Source organism: Clupea harengus, chromosome 1, assembly GCF_900700415.2.
Source record: "Clupea harengus chromosome 1, Ch_v2.0.2, whole genome shotgun sequence".
Classification (NCBI taxonomy): Eukaryota; Metazoa; Chordata; class Actinopteri; order Clupeiformes; family Clupeidae; genus Clupea; species Clupea harengus.
Genome location: NC_045152.1, coordinates 5861035 through 5877936, shown reverse-complemented (window position 1 = coordinate 5877936; position 16902 = coordinate 5861035). Strand labels below are relative to the sequence as shown.

General features: G+C 44.2%; 3 protein-coding genes across 4 annotated transcripts in view; 1 reads left to right on the top strand and 2 right to left on the bottom strand.

The window, feature by feature from the left end:
* rab40c (RAB40c, member RAS oncogene family) overlaps window positions 1-4821 on the top strand; it is a 17648-nt gene extending 12827 nt beyond the window's left edge. The window contains exon 6 of the mRNA XM_012827206.3: window positions 1096-4821. Within this exon, the coding sequence (XP_012682660.1) occupies window positions 1096-1370 (275 nt within the window). The 3' untranslated portion in view covers window positions 1371-4821. The remainder of the gene's footprint in view (window positions 1-1095) is intronic.
* An 869-nt stretch (window positions 4822-5690) lies between these two features.
* Window positions 5691-10458, bottom strand: LOC105899970 (transmembrane channel-like protein 5). 2 transcript variants are annotated; one of them, XM_031565588.2, is made up of 12 exons: window positions 10379-10458; window positions 10009-10161; window positions 9609-9778; window positions 9394-9469; window positions 9194-9291; window positions 9010-9105; window positions 8532-8607; window positions 8284-8417; window positions 7617-7766; window positions 7292-7370; window positions 6989-7057; window positions 5691-6261 (listed from the first exon to the last, which is right to left on the bottom strand). In XM_031565588.2, exons 1-12 carry the CDS (start codon window positions 10394-10396, stop codon window positions 5761-5763), a joined length of 1620 nt encoding a protein of 539 aa, XP_031421448.2. In that variant the 5' UTR covers window positions 10397-10458; the 3' UTR covers window positions 5691-5760. The 2 variants fall into 2 exon arrangements, with proteins under 2 accessions (XP_031421448.2, XP_031421455.2); XM_031565595.2 differs by lacking the exon at window positions 9010-9105.
* Window positions 10459-10641: 183 nt separating this feature from the next.
* On the bottom strand, window positions 10642-13975 carry LOC122128652 (transmembrane channel-like protein 5). Its single transcript, XM_042703068.1, has 8 exons — window positions 13847-13975; window positions 13461-13600; window positions 13212-13283; window positions 12615-12737; window positions 12296-12398; window positions 11845-11926; window positions 11036-11290; window positions 10642-10785 (listed from the first exon to the last, which is right to left on the bottom strand). Exons 1-8 carry the CDS (start codon window positions 13903-13905, stop codon window positions 10642-10644), a joined length of 978 nt encoding a protein of 325 aa, XP_042559002.1. The 5' UTR covers window positions 13906-13975.
* Window positions 13976-16902: the final 2927 nt, after the last annotated feature.

Sequence of the window (16902 nt, the reverse complement as noted above, 5' to 3'; positions counted from 1 at the left end):
TCGTCCCGCCACCGCCCACCAATACTCAGGAGGCTCGCAAACAATAGGCCTGTCCTCGTCCTCTGGCAACCCAACCCTGCTTTAAGCAGTGTGGAGACTGCCCAAGAAGCACACACACACACACACACACACACACACACACACAGGCAAGCTTGTGCTGTCTTGTTGCCAGGCAGGGGCAGGACGAAAGTGCCTGGCGTAAAACGCCTGGCTCAGCAGAGCACTGCCTCCATTAGGCCGAGTAAACCGCGAGTTTAAACCGAGTCGAGCCGCCATCGCCGCGGCTTCCAAACCAACAGCCCGTAATTAGAGGCTGCGGGCATTCCATAAGGCTCTGTGTCCTGTTTCTCCCTCGCTCTCTGTTCCTCTGCTTTGAACTGTTTTCATTTTCTGCCTCTCTCTCTTTTCTCCCTCCCACTTCAGTTCTCTACCCTTACTCCCTCTTCTCTCTCTGTGTTGTCCTCCCTCTTCTCTCTCTGTGTTGCCCTCCCTCTTCTCTCTCTGTGTGATTTTACCTGGCCTGCGAGGCGTTTCCCCATGGGCCTTTTGAAATACCTGCTTGGACGTGTGCAGCCAGACTGTGACCGCGCCGGTGTGCCGCTAATGAAGTTTTTGCAGAACAGTGATGTGGTTAAACTTCTGCTTTTCTGTAGGACTTCTCCATAGCCACACCGCATCCATTATTCATATTCCATACACACCACAGCTGCTGGAGTATGTGGCCATTATATGGATCTCATCCGAGTGTACATTTTTTATGATGAGAAGTGGGCTGAGTGTGTTAAGCACTCAGTGGTTGTACTGGACGTACGTTTGAGCCGTGATGTTTCCACTCTTGTGTTTTTGTCATGAATAATAGCTGAAGCATTTCAAGGGCTTTTCTCAGTGCCTCAAACAGGCTTGTTGTGTGGTTTGCGTATCCCCACTCGTGTACACAGGAGTACACACAAGTTCAGATGGAGCTACTTAAAAAATGTAACACCACTTGATGTGTCCTAACATTTTTTTGTCTCTGCCCTCTCTCTCTCTCTCTCTCCCTCCCTCCCTCTCTCTCTCTCTCTTTCTTTTTCTCCCTCTCTCTTTCTCCTTCTGCAGTGTTCAGTCTGCAGGACCTGTGTTGCCGAGCGATCGTGTCCTGCACGCCGGTGCACCTCATCGACAAGCTGCCGTTGCCCGTGGCGATCAAGAGCCACCTGAAGTCCTTCTCCATGGCCAACGGCATGAACGCGGTCATGATGCACGGGCGCTCCTACTCGCTGGCCAACGCCGCCGGCGGCTCCAAGGGCAACAGCCTCAAGCGGACCAAGTCCATCCGGCCCCCACAGAGCCCCCCGCAGAACTGCACGCGCAACAACTGCAAGATCTCTTAGCCTGGGGACGCGCGGGCCTCCAGTTGGCCCGCACACCTGCACACTTCACACACGTACACACACACACTTACCCAGCTAGCACACCTGTCTGCCTGAAAGACCAACTGACCGACTTACGGCTCCTGAGTCCTCTAGCTCATACACACACACACACACACACACACACACACACACACACACACATACACATATATAAATACATATACACACACACACACACACACAAAGAAATTCACTCTTCCCAACATCTCTAAGGGAGTTGTTGTGTGATGGTATGAAAATGCAGTCAATGCGAGTGGTTGGCTGATTTCCCAGAGCTCTGTAAGGGTCAGTTTCAGGTACACAGACAGGTGTTTGCTCCTGTGAACTCTGATGTGTGCCGTGGGTTTCGCTTGCACTTGCCTTCAGTGGAGTCTCGTTTAGGTAAGGGATCCTTCAGTCGAGCAGTAATAAGATGGCTGTGAGGTGTGTGTCTCTCGCCGGACGATACCTTTTGAAGTGTTTTATTTTTTTTCCTTCCTCCCCCCGATCACTGCAGCTCATTAGAGGAGCAGTTTCTCTTAAACTTTACTAATCAGACGCTCCCCCATCCCCAACGCCACCACCCTGGGCAGGCCTCACAGAGCGGTCCTGATGTCGGCGATGATCAGTGCCCACACAGACAGGCTCTTCAAACGCAGCCCCTCGACTGCCATTTAACCCTTATGGCCTTGGAGGGTGTGTGTGTGTGTGTGTGTGTGTGTGTGTGTGTGTGTGTGTGTGTGTGTGTGAGTGTGAGAGAGAGAGTGTGCCACAGAAGCCTGAATGAGGAAAAATATGTCTAATGGACACTGCATCTTGCATGCTCAAAATTATACCAGTTATGTTTATTTAAAAAAAAAAATATTCAGTGATCATCCAGAATGAATTAGTGCTGCAATGTGTATTCTAATGTACATGGATTTGCACTGTGCAAGGAAAATTAGTAATCTTTCTTTTTTTATGGGTTGATGCTACAAATGGTGATTTGCACACACTATGAACTATTTGACAGTGTCTCTATTTTTACCCTTGGAAATCTGAATATGGGGTTGACATTTTGCGTCTGCCCAGTTTTTAAGAAGATGGATGTTTGTTGGCTTGCAGGGAGCAGCACTCAGCATTTCCCTGCGTGAAGGGGGGCTAGGACAGTGGTTCACTGAGGGGCTCGTGCTCTTCCCCGTCCTTGCTGGAAAGACGCCAGGCTGCAGTGAGGACCGCTCGTCCTGGGGACTGCTCTGATGAGGAGGTCCTGGCCCGCCCGACAAGTCTTTTACTTCTTGGATCACGTCCTGCATTCCTCAGGGGGACAGTTCTGGCAGAGTTGCTTTTCTTTTTTTCTTTTTTTTTTTTTTAACCCTCCCGTTTCCATCTCTGTCATGGATGAGTCTTGTGCACTAAGAGTCAGTTAGTGGATTTGGATTTTTTTTTTTTTTTGCCTCCCCCGACTCCCAAAATGCACCAATGTGTTTTTATCAGCATAAGTGTTGTTTTTTTTTAATTTTTTTTTTTAGTAAGCCCAGGGCCATCCTTTCCTGTCCATGTTTTTGTTGTATCCTCTCCCAGCTCAACCCTGGCTTGACCTGCTTGTGCCAAACCCTTCCCCAGCCACACATGAAGAGGAGCTCCTGCAATTTGCTCCTTTCCACAGCCCTCATGTTGAAAAGCTGCCTTCAAAAGTCTGCTGGCCTAATTCCACTTCTCATCAATGTTGTGGAGAGTTAAACTAGTATTTCATTCCCCTATCCTCCTCTCAAATGTACCTATTTTCTAGATGCTATTTTCCATACCCAAATTAATTCAGTGTTACATAGCTGAGCATGTGGTTTTTTTTTAGGCACTTGAGGCAAATAGGACTTGAGCCTCAGGTTGCACACAGAACAATGCATGGTGTCTGGAGGCTGTGGTTTCGATTGTGCCAAAGTGGATAAAAAACTTTAACTTTAACAAAAAAATAACATACCGCACACACTAAAATTAACATAAAAAGAAGCCTGTAAGTAGGAAAGCGATGAGAATGACCCCGAGTTTATAATAACTAAGCACAAACCGCTGTTAAGGCTACAATCCTTTTTCGCATAACCAGCAAATAAGGGAAGAGTAACGTATAATCTTTCGCACGATGTAATTTCTTTCACATCTCAATCGCGGGGGGGGGGGGGGGGGGGGAGTACTGCATTGGAGAGGAGAAAGGCTTGTTCTTGCGCCCTGTTATATTCGCAGCACCTCTCTCTCCCGCTCTCGTCTAAAGCGTGTTGCGCCCTCTGGCTCAGCGGTGCATCTCCTCGGGGTACGATGATTCATGACGGATGAATAATGGATGCTCTTTTCACGTCTCCGGAGGTTTCCTTCATCAATCAGTCGGCTCTGCTTCATAGTGCCTCACCTCCCCTTCTTTCGTCTCCTCTCCTCTCCCAAACTGAAGACCTGTAAAGCTATTGCTCCCTCCTCCCCTCCCTCTATCTCAGGGATCAGACCCAGCCTGCAGTCCAAGGCCCACCACATGAAGCCTACAACCCCTCAGGCTGAATGGTGGACTGCCCTTGGCAGTGTGTAGTTCTTTAACATCGCCCCTATCCGCACCCCAGATTTTCCCCTCCCAAAGCAGTGCAGTGCAGCTGCCTTACCCTCACTGTTAATCTGATAAGCTATCCACCGTTATCTTCCACAGCCTGCCATGAGAGAAAACAGCGAGAGTGCACAGGGGTGTTTGTAGGGTTCCAACCGGGTTATTTCCTCTTGTGTGGTAACTGGGTTTACCAGCGTAGCGCCGCAGATGCTACAAGCTATGTGTTGTCGCTGGTGCTACGAGGCCGATTGTGTAGCCTGTTCAAGTAGTAAACAAAAAAGTCTGTGATGATAGGAATGGTTTTGAAGTACAGTGTCATTATCTTTTGGGCCCTCCTTCCCCAGACATCTGCCGAATCGTTAGATATTAGTTTGTAGTCAGGGGAATGGCAAAGATGTTTGTATTTTTCTGTGACGCACATCATAAAGGTGCAACGAAACTATGTGAATTAGAGAAGAGCGTTTCGACTACGTATTTTTTAATTTTGTATTGTGTTTTTTAATGACGCCTCAAATGTTGATCCAGTTATATATTCAGACTTTTCTTTTCTTGTTAAAATATTTTCTGGTGGATGTGAATGATTTTTGAAAGGAATGTTGTCAGAGGATAGTGCAGAAGACCAGGCGATCTCAGATTTTTTTTTTCTCCTCTGTGGGTTGGATTAAAGGGAAGTGTTATTGACGTTATGAAAATACAATTGTAAACACTAGTTTTCCTTTGGTTTAAGCTGCTGTGTAACTTCAATGAGAAATGATCAAGTGTTCTTGGAAAACAACAGCGAACATTTGTTTTTAAATTATTGATTGTACAGTTCCTAGTGTATGAAAAACGAGGACTTTTTCACAATAAAACTGTTAACATTCAGTCACAGATGTCTCGTAGGCTTTCTTCGTTTGGAACATCTCCACACAATTGGCAAGCTCTCACTCCCACTGATAAAAATAACTTCATTGTAGTGCAGCAGGTACAAATGCATCATCCTCATAGCCTAGGTGTTGCATATTAACCATTTTTGATATTTGAATATCTGTGTCCACGAATGAGGCTACAGTTAACGGAAAATGTAAAAGGAAACAGTAAAACGGAGTGTGTATAGGCCTACTAGTGCCACCTCAGTCATTACCAGAACTAACTACTGTGACTGGGCATACTTATCCTATCTTCGCAAATTAACAATGTAATAATTTTAAGTGAATATTTGGTTAAGCATCCTGTATTTTCTCATAACTTTCCACGATCATAAGCATAAGCGAATAGATATTCGACTAGTTATGCTAAAAATGGTTAACCAAACATTCGATTACCGTGCACACCCTGTACCATAAACATCTGGGCAAAGTGCTGTCCTTCAGCGTTGACAGAATTTTGACATACAGTGCCATCTAGTGGACAAAGAAATGACCACTGAATTTTATTTTATTTTTGGTCCTCTGTCCTGCCTGAGGGATAGCCTGAAGAAGGGGGCACTGTCCAAAATCACAGCACCACCTGAATTATAGAAAGGTTTATTTTCATAATGATAAAATAACGATGCAATTCCTGTCGTATTGTGCCAGCAACATGTAAATATTTACCCCATTAATCCAATACTCAAGAACTCAAAACATCAAAATATTTATGAGGAGTAAACAATGTAAGTTCCTTAAAAGTACATAATGATTGCAGCTAACTTTCAACATAAACTTTATAGCCACCGGAAGTTAGGCCCAAAGAATGAACTATTATGCACCCAATAAACAGATTATGTAGTCTATTTGACATAAACAGTGAACCCTATTCTGTTTTTTTGTGCGGAGATTCTTGTCAGTGTTTGGGTTTGTGAGTTCTCTTTGAGTGTTTGGGGCTTTCAGGAACAGTTCCTGGCAATGGCGCCTGGGCATCACGAGGGGTAATAGGCTCTAGTCTGGGGAATCTCGGGGGTGTTCTGGATGTGCTGCCCCAGGCTAGCTGGGGAGCTGGGGAGGGGCTTGGCTGGTCAGGCCTCTCATCCTCCACCCAGCACTCCACCCGACTGACTCTCCCCGTGCCTGCACTCCCTGCTTCTGGGTTGAGGGAGCTCTGGTCCTTGCCAGCTGATGAAGGGCCCCTTCGAGTAGCCTTATCCCTCTGATCCGGCTTCTGCCTCGGCTGTTGAGGAGGCTTTAGAGATGCCGCAGGCGGGGGCTGCACTGGGGTCAGGGCCTGGGCTGAGGCCCATCTGGTACGCTCTGCTGCTGGTCTGCTTGGCTTTACTCTAACCATGCTTGGCGCCACTTTGAATGTAGACTTTCTGACAGCCTTTACCTCCTCGTCCAGGAAACGGACCTGTGAAGTAGAGAGCCAGGCTTTATGCTACTCACTGCTGCCATGAACAAGGACAAGGACATGTGGAGCCTAGCATAGAGTCTGACATGAACGCTTCACAATGACTCCTGTGATTTTGTTTAGTGACATACTTTGTCTCTTGACACAAGCAGTGCTTTCTCTCTCAAAGTGGAGACAAACAAATGCAGTAACATCTGAATAATTGAGGATGTGGAATTAAGTGCCCTCCTTTGATGAAAAAAACATGTCAGCGTTATTATTCTGGGCATTCATTTACATAATTAAATGTTTCTGGTTTTCTATCAGGCGTTTGTAGTTCCACATCTAAGCTGCACTTTTGCTGTTATTCTAACAACCAAGCTGTCACTTCTTCTAGTCTTTTTACAAAATGTGTTGTAAGATCCACCTAACATCTAACATCTAGCTTAATAACACCATATTAAAAATAATTTGAAGTCCTGTAGTTATACCAAATTCCCAGTGCTGAATTATTAGCCCTTCTGACACATAACCCAGTACTTTGCATCAGGTTAAGTTCATAAGCTAAATGTAGTGAGCCCTCTCTATCGCAAGCCTCCTCTGTACTGCACAAAACACTGCCTGTCTGACTTCTTTAATAAAGGGGCCTCTCGTTAAATCAATTTGATGCGATAACTCACGTGTGTCTCAAGGTTAAGTGCCTCCTCGGTGCTTAACGGCCTGCTTGCAGTAAATAAATAAGACTCACCTGAGGTCTGCCTGAGCCTCCCTGCACTCTGCGCAGTCTCACAAGCAGGAAGGCCTTGTCTTTCCCCTCCTGATGGGGGCAAAGCACCACAAGAAATGAGAGGATTACCGAGGATGAGGGGAGCATCTCGTGAGGAAATCAATCTTTTGCTTTGGCTCATGACGGGGCAGAGGAAGGGCTGATGAAGTATGGCTGGATGGTGGGGGACAGGCAGGGGAGAGGAGAGGAGGAGAGGAGGAGAGGAGGAGAGGAGGGGAGAGCAGAGCAGAGCTGCCCCGAGGGCTGGGGGAAATAAGCACTCACATTGACGATGTGCTCGCGCAGGGAGCTGATGAGCCATTTCCGGTCCTGGACCACTTGCCAGAGAAAATACAGGATGATGCTGCAGGCAGGGAGAGAGAGAGAGAGAGAAGGAACGAGAGAGAGAGAGAGAGAGAGCGAAAGAGAGATGTATTATTATTCTTTATAGTTTATGAACTGCATCATGCTGTGTGCTTTTCCTTTATGTAAAAAATAAGCTTTTGACCAGCATTATGCCAACAAAGTCTATTTCTGAAATTCTGAGCTGATTTGGGCTCGTGTTAAAACTATGATTCCAGACCTACGCAATGAACTCGAGGTAACTTACAGCATGATCGATGAGAGAAGCAATAACAAGAGCTTGCCCTGAATGACAAGCTTGTGTGGGGAAACCACAGCGGCCTCCATCCAAGAGGACAAGGCATCTATGGCTGTATTCAAGCCTTGGAAGGGTCCGCAGTGCGCAGAGGGCTTTAGACTGTGGACCAGAGCAGGGAAACCAGAAGGTTCAGAACCACATGGGAAGTCCTTGACAACACCTTCAGGATTCAGTTAAGAAAACACAAAAAAAAAACACTACAATGTGTAGTGGTCTTCAACCTGATTTGGAGCTTTTGTCCGATGCTCTAAGAAAATACTTCCAGTCAAATAATAGAAACACAGTTTACAGTTACGACTCTCATTTAGATGTGCCCTTTGATGTGCAAAAGCTCTTATTAAATCCTTAGATGTGTAAGCATAAAGGTTGCCATGTTATTCATATTTGTGGTACAGGAGGTAAAGGGAGTCGTTTAGTAATTGGGAGGTTGGAAGGTTGCTAGTTCGATTCCCCACTCCTCCTTACCAAGTGTGTAAGTGTCCTTGAGCAAGACACTGAACCCCTAAACTGCTCCTGATATATAAATGCAAAATTCATTGTAAGTCGCTTTGGATAAGCGTCTGCTAAATGACTAAATGTAAATAGGTACTGTCCGAGCTGCATATGCATGGCCCACCTCCACACTATGTAGCCCACTATGAACAAAGATCCAATGTAGGAGGGGAAGAAGAGCAAAAACACAAAGGCAGTTTTCATCTCAGTGGCGAGCCCCGGGCGAGTAGACAGTCGGCAGATCAGACGGATGCTCACCTGTGAGAACAACAGCGAAACGGCAAGTAACACCCCCTCTCAAGAGCACACTTTTCCGGTACATTCCATCATATCAAAAAGGCCACTGTCAATGCCTTGAAGGTGAAGCTTTACCTTTTTCATGTAAAATATGATGAATAACTTCACAATCTGAACGATTGGCAACAGAGGAGAAAAATAGACCCCAATCCTGTCAACAGAAAAAGATGTGGAGTTCAGACTATTCAATTCTGTATAACTGAATTATGTATGTATAATTTAATAAATCAGAGACAGCCTCTCCACAATTCACCGAACTGAAGGACGAGTGGGAGGAAACCGGTTGACGGCTTACCAAACCAGTGTCTATGAATAGATCAGATCTAGAACATGCTTACCAAACCAGTGTCTGAGCATAGATCAGATCTAGAACATGCTTACCAAACCAGCGTCTGAGCATAGATCAGATCTAGAACATGCTTACCAAATCAGTGTCTGAGCATAGATCAGATCTAGAACATGCTTACCAAATCAGTGTCTGAGCATAGATCAGATCTAGAACATGCTTACCAAATCAGTGTCTGAGCATAGATCAGATCTAGAACATGCTTACCAAATCAGTGTCTGAGCATAGATCAGATCTAGAACATTCCTGGTAATGTCAAATTCAGGTGGTCTTAGACTCTTCATACACTTGTTTCCAATCAAGCTTGATGGACAAAGAGAAAATTACTGAAAATACTGTAGCCATCAAAAATCTGAAGCATTAGCTTACTGGTGAATCACACTCAAATTACCTGCCCAGGTACTCTCCAAAGACACATCCTAGCACACTGAACATGAAGTCAGCGATGGCCAATCGGTACACATCTTGGCCCACAAAAGACTCCCAGCACTAGGACAGAACAGTAGTCAGTAGTCAGTAGTCGCACAACACATCTGATACACTCTCTGATATACTGACAGGAAAATACAAGCAGACTCTCAGTGCACCTACTGGGAGTTTACTGGGCACATCTGTCAACCAGTAGTAACACAGGATTCCCAGAATCGACATCTTAAGTAAGACATCTCTGAGTGTGAGAGAGAGAGAGAGAGAGAGAGAGAGAGAGAAAGAGAAAGAGAGATGGAACACATGCAGTTTAATGTCTGTAGTATGCACAAGTCAAATATTCAGCTAGCATGTTGATGGAGCGATGCCCATTCCCTCACCTGGCCAGGTCCGCGTACAGCTTTGCACGTAGGTTGTCGTATTGTTCTATTCTGGAAATCAGTCCGTAGAGCAGAGGAACCACCATGTTGATGAACGAAACCAAGATGGGCAGAAGCAGAAAAAAGGCCTCGGATTCCAGATCTCTTGCATGCAGAGCCACTTCAACGATCTAAAAATAACAAGAGACCCACAACAACACCACTCAAGCCACTGATGGAGATACACAACCTGGCGATACACACTATGTACACTACTGGGATATTTGTAGTCCTGGAAGGACAACAAATAATATTTTTTTTAGATGTCCTATTTGAACTGCAATGAGGGTTATCTTTGAAATGATATTACATTTGTGATAACAAACATTTTAACTGGAGATGAAGATTCTTGTGAAGTCACCTGTAGGTTATACGTAGACATGAAGTAGACAGCAGTACAGGAGACAAAGGCCAGGCCCACGTAGAGGACCCACGCAGCAACATGGACGCTGATATTTTTCAGACTGTCTGATGCAGTAAACACAGTCCTCTCTCTGACTTCCGATAAGGATTCCTTGAGGACACATTTAAATGAAATAGTAAATAAATTGTCAGACCAAAAACGCAAGAGAATGTCTCACTCCTTACCCCCCCCCCCCCCCAAAAAAATATGACACAATATTAAAATGTATACAGTAAATGGCTATGTTAGAGTTGATTACACTATGTTCCAGGGCAATTATTTATTTTTTAAATACATGTATTAACACAGCACCATACTCTGGGAGTACCTTGATCTGGACAAACATCTTCTTCTGGAAGTTCTGGATGGCCTTTTCGTTCGAGATGCTGAAGTCCCAGCTGCACAGCAGACGCCATGCACCACCCGTGGTCGAGCCGTGTGCAAATACGTTCTTCCACACAGACTTGCCCAAACTGCGGCAACAAGGGAGAGTTCGGTAAATATTCAGAGCAATTTTATCATTCCCTTCTCGTTTGTATTATGACAAGTTTATGTAATTCTGGTTTGAAGCTTTTCCAACCTGCCCAAATCTTACCGGTACACAATAGATATGCCACACAGCATCATGTATGTGAACATGGACAACAAATACGCCAGCTGCATGTCGTAAGCGCCCACCTTAATCACCTCACCGTTATAGCCTCCATAAAACAATACTGACTTGTCAAAGTAACCCTGTGCAGAGACAAAATTCAGACATACAAACTTTTACAACTTTTACATGACACCTTTCAGAATCACAATCTTTACACGTCTGCATCATATATAAGGATCACCAGCACAGACTACGTGGTATGTACGTACTCCTCGTGGTTGTATTACATTCTATAAGGTGTTTTGATTTAGGCCTTTAGCTATCTTCCTGTCTCATTACTTGTTAGTGGATCATGTGGTGCACCGTGTCACAGTAGATGGTGGCACTCACCGTGCCCGTGAGCAGCTCTAGGCCTTTGAAGGTGCTGTTGTTGGTGCTGTTGTGCATGTGCACGATCTCTGGCACCGTGATGAAACTCAGATTAAAGAGGAGCAAGAAGATGTTGAACATGAACAGCCACTTGAGGAAATGGAAGTAGGAGAGGACAGCCGAGCCGAAGCGGCCGCCAATGTCTTTCATGGCCCCGTGCCACAGCGCCAGACGCTCCCTACAGGCCGTCACGCTCGCCCAACACCTGCGGAGAGACTGGGAGGACCACCCGGGCACTGAGTGAGAAAGCAGCAAGTTTGGGATGTTTTTTTTTGTAAAACTGGACGCTTCCCTAAATGATTTGTGACTATTGTAATTCTTGGTACCCTTTCATATTTTCTGTTACCTTCTTACCCAATAAAAATAATTATAAAAAAAAAACAGAGAGAAAGCAGCAAGTCAATAGTAAGACAGCAGCATCTGCAGACAGGACGCCTTGCCAACTTCAAGATTAGGAAAATATGGAATTGTTTTTCTAAGTTCTGGTGACACTGATCGGTAGCATTACAGGCCTTGTGTTAAACGAGTTGGACTGGAGTTGCTCTTTGGCTCTGTTCCCTGAACTCAGGGGAAAAAAAGGGAAGAACATTTTTTTTAGCTTGTGACTGATTCCATCTAGGGATGATGTGTTATTCTCGGAGAGCTCACCTGAATCTCACAGACATGGGGAAGTCTGTTGAGCACAGCCTTTCAAACAAAGATAAATCCTTTTTTGAGCTCAGGTCTACAGCTTTCAGACAAATTATGGATAATAGGCTGCATGCTCTCACCAGGGAGACTTGCTCCGAGCAGTCTGTGCAACATGTGCGCTTCAATGAGCCTTTGGAAATCTTTCCTTGGAGCACTCTATGCCTGCAATAGAAGGGAATTGCAGTATTAATGGAAAAAAAACCATACGCATCCCAAGCAGTGTATATATATATATACATAAAAAAAGCAGGTGTTACAAAGAGATTCATCTAAAAAGTTGTAGATGAAGTCCTCACACTAAAGGTACCTCCCAAACATGGATTATTTATTTCAACACACCAGTACTGATATCTGATGAAGAGCTTAAATCTCGAAAAGTCACAAATAAATGTCACATACTGGGAGCCACCTTCAGAGTACGGACATCTATCATTTTCCAAGAAAAAACATGAGATGCATCTAAACTACATCATATTTGATCTAGAGCTGTTTATTTGCACATGGTCCTCTTGCTCCTGCCATGCAGTGTACCTAATGTCCCTCTTCTCCTCACAGCTCACTGGCAGGGATCGTACGGCCTGGGTCCTTGTCTTACGAGGCATCTTCACCAGGTCTCTGACCAGCTCCAACGTGTCTAATAACACAAAATGACATGAACATGGCAATGAGTTATTGGACTGTGTGAAACAAGATTGATTTCCTGAATTGGACATAACCCAACTCCAAAACCAGTCACGAGCCAGCAAACTGTTCAGAGGACGAGTAGACCTTGCCACGCCAGCTGTCCCTGTTGGCGGTCTGCACCAGCACTTTCTTTCATGGCCATAGCTAGTGGTGATGCATTTCTCACCATTCTCTATTTCAGTTTTGATCTCTTCCTCAGACAGTCCAAGTTTGCACAAGTCCGAGCTTGAGCGGCGGGGAAGGAGGGTTTTTTTACCGGTGCGGTTTTTACAATCCAATCCTGTCCGATCTACCAAGAGAGAGTGAGAACATCTTAGACCATTTTAACTGCAGTTCATCAATATTATTTTGTGACTAACTGGTTAATATAAAAGTCTTAACTATACCAACTTCATTTATGTTTGTTACAGAAGCACCACTACATTCTCGGTTATCTATGTTTTGTATCTATTTCCTCTAAACCTGTTCAATCACACAGTAGTATATTAAAACAGTACAGAAATAATATGACAGTTATCAGATAGAGTACAGAGGGTATGATGAGCACATTTTCTCCTGTTACCAGAAGCACAAAGCAGAAGGTTTTGTGAGCACTGAACTTTTTAAAGGAAAACAAGTAAACAAATATTTAGAGGGGCACTGTGGGTACATTTGATCAGAGAACCCCCTCCCTCCACTCAATTAATTGAATCTAAACATGAGCTTCAGACTGAGCATCGGGTGGCTTGATGATTCTTTATGTTCTCAAGTCTCAGCTGCTCACCCAGGCATGTATTACTGATGTTCACTGTGTACCTCCTTGTTGTGTCCAGTGTGGCCTTACTGCTTACAGATGCTGAGAAGACAAAACAACAACAGCAGGGGGTTGTAAAGTTTTAGCAGTTTCAGCACATGGTATATATATATTTTATACATAATATTACTTTTGATTACACAGTATTGCCGGTTAATATTTCTAACACAACTTGACTGCTAAACATACATAATTGATCTTCACGTATCGTTGGTTTACCTCGATTCTGTTGCCATTTGGAACTCCCTAGCTGAGGTGGAAGATAAATCTCCTCCACTGAAGTTGAGCTTTCGTTGCTCTTCCCTCCCTCATCTAAAACATCCATGTTTCCATGGTGATGGCTCGACAACCTCTTGGAACTGTTTGAGAATGTATTAATTTAAGACAGAGTGGTGATTGAGTATGGAAAGCGTTTCATAATTGCGTGGTGCTCAGAAAGTGCAAGTCAATATTAGCTATCTCACTTTACCTAATATTACCATGAAACAAGCCTATAACGTTGTAAGCCAACATTATCCGACACAAAAATGACATCTAACAAGTCAAGACAAGAGTTTTAGAGAAGCATTGTGGAATATGTGACTGATATTACATTATTAACACACCTGTTAGGATTCGTTGGCTGCTTATGTGGAGCACCAAGAGTGCCGTATTGTCTTGACATGCTGCTTCTTCCTTCTGCCGTGCAGCTTTCAGGCTAGCCCTAGCTAGTTCTCAGTCTATATTTTGTGGTGTATTAATCCTGAAAAATATACACCGAAAAAACAAACTCAGCTGTGTTCACAAGCCATCTTAATTATTTATTTTTTTATCTTAATAGTTAACGTTACTTTAACAATATCTATTGCTAGCCTGTTATCTAACCTATGATAGCATATTAAGTTACCATGTTGTAGCATGTTGACTCATTAGCCATTCAAAACTGTCAGGTTATTTAGTTTATTGGCAAACATTATGAGAGAACTAATTTATCTTAAGAATACTAACTTCAGAAAAAAATGAGAGTCCATCAGCTTGAATGGGTGTTGTAGTTGTAGCAGGTAGCATTAAAAAAATATATCAATTAAAGTCACCTATCTGCTAGCATAGATTCTACTCTGTAGAACCTCTGTTGTCACGGTTCCGTTGGACGCCAGGTTTTGAACTGATTGGAGTAATTCCAAATTCCAAGAATCGCAAAATTTCACATTCAGTATATTAGCTAGCGATATATTATGTATATGTTAAGTACATATCTTGTTAATCCCATTCAAATGATGCAACTGGCGTAATATATACTTATATGTGTATGAATGCTATGAAACGCTGTTTTATTGTTCACAGTACTCTCTCAAACAACTGACGGGCGCCAGAGAACAGTTTTTTTTTTTTAAAGAGATGACCCATAAACTATCGGTAGGTGGCAGTGTTGAGACATAGATGATTCTCCCAGCATTGGTTGCTTGGACTTCTGGATGCGTGAGGACATCCACACCAGAGCACTTGATAATTTATCCATTCAATGCATGTATGCAAGCATAGACCATGGTATTGCAGAGATTCGCCTTAATTTGTACAGATCAAATTAAGCAAGGTTGTATTCAGTGCCTGAAAGATAATATCTGTGATTTGAATAGAACAATGACTTCATTAGAACAGTAATTGTAGCTCTGAAATTGAATATGAAGGCCAGTTAGGAATTAATAACCAAATTGAGATAACCTCCGAGTCTCAACTACATTTTGAACTATTGGGTTTTAAGGGCATTTTTGGGGAGAAAAGAAGTGACATAAAACTGACATAGAATATTCAAATGGCTTTTTTTTTTTCAATATTTAATGACCATTTTTGATTTTTTTTTTCCTGTTTTGCTGATGTCAGAAGCAGAGTAAGAGACCAGTTTATTCATGGGACAGGATATGATAGTGTTGTCTTTATGAGTGACATAGAGAGTGAACATGATGCATAATGTAGGCATTCATCACGCTTAGATGCATGTGTGCACCTTCCTTTGTGTCTGTTTTTGGTTTAATGAGCCAGGGCATCATTTTGAATTGACTCATAAAGCTATCTGAATGTGAACTGAAGAGATAACTTTCTTCCTGAAGGCATTTTCTGTGCATCAGTCGCTTATGAATCTCATTCTTTACCAATATTATTTATTCATTGTGCGTCAGCATCTGAGCAGACTACTTGTGTGTGTGTGTGTGTGTGTGTGTGTGTGTGTGTGTGTGTGTGTGTGTGTGTGTGTGTTATTCTGTGTGTCTGTGAGTGAATGAGAGAGAGAGAGAGAGAATGTTAAACAGTGCATTGAGTCCTAAACCAAACATGCACGTTTCATTAACCTCTCCTATTGTTGGTGCTGGCTGGATTGAAGTTGGAAGCCTCCTGTTAGGCAGCTGTGGGATGTTCCCGCTGCTCTGACGGACGCCCAGCGCCCCTGACCTGCACCCAGTTCAGCTCAGCTCAGCTCAGCTCAGCTCTGCAGTGCCCAGCCCCCCCCCCCCCCCCCCCCACCTGTCAGAGGGATTGTGGGAATGCTGTGCTGACGGCTGGGACTGACCCTCAACACACCGGCAAGCGTTGAGGCCAATTAGCTGGTGTGAGGCCTTCAGCACCTCTCTCTCACACACTGTGCAGCAAATCAGCACCTGTGTGTGTATTTCTGTGTGAGCAAAGGATGTGTGTGTGTGTGAGAGAGACAGAGAGGAAGAGATGGTGTGAGTGTGTGTGTGGGTGTGTGTGTGTGTGTGTGTGCACGTGTGTGTGCACGCTTGCGCGCGTGTGTGAGTGAGTGCACCTGAGTCGGTCTGACTTGTGTGTACCTTCATAGGCCTACAGCATGTGTGCCAGTGTGAATGTGTGTGTGTGCACGCATGTGTGCCAGTGTGAGTGTGTGTGTGTGTGCACGCATGTGTGCCAGTGTGAGTGTGTGTTTGGTGAAGGACAGAGTTGTGAGTTGTTACACCTCTGGGATGCTGGCGGCCCCACTCCTTGCTGCGTTTGGTCTCTCTCTAGCCCCTCACCTCCTAATTTGTGTCTCATCTGCCCTAAATGCCTAGTTAAAAGTGCCAGAGCCTGAGGACCAATCGAGTAGAATAGGATGGTCGAGTGCAGCGTCAAGCAGGTTTTAATGTACTGTGGGGTGGGGGAAGACTTACACATACTGTACCATGTGAGGTTTTCCTTGTGGTACATGGCAAGCATATTCTACCCAAACCACAACAGGGTCAAGATTAACAGTATGAATAATAGATGTCAAACGTCTCATCCTACCATGTGGTAGAAACCGCTGTCACGTAATCTTATTAATTGTAGTATAGTAATAATGTGGTATAGTGTTTGTCGAAGTGTTTCTATCTTCATCTTTATTATTTCTTCTATTTTCTGGCCAGCGATATCATATACTTAGACTTCACCAGTCAACATGAAACTTGGTATGGTTGTAGCCCCACATGGCTGATACTGAATAGGTGGTTTGTGTCTCTGACGTGGGGAAGCACTTTCTGGACAATAGCTTCGAAAACCGGTTTGCCAAAAATTATGATTTTTTTATGGCCTCAAGGAGGTGCATTGCCCTGGCTTGTTACGATTAATTTGTGGAGAAGCGCTACCTAGTGGAAACTGCTCAAAGCAAAAATCTAGCACTTCACTAGCCAATACGTTGTGATGTAAAGGTTCA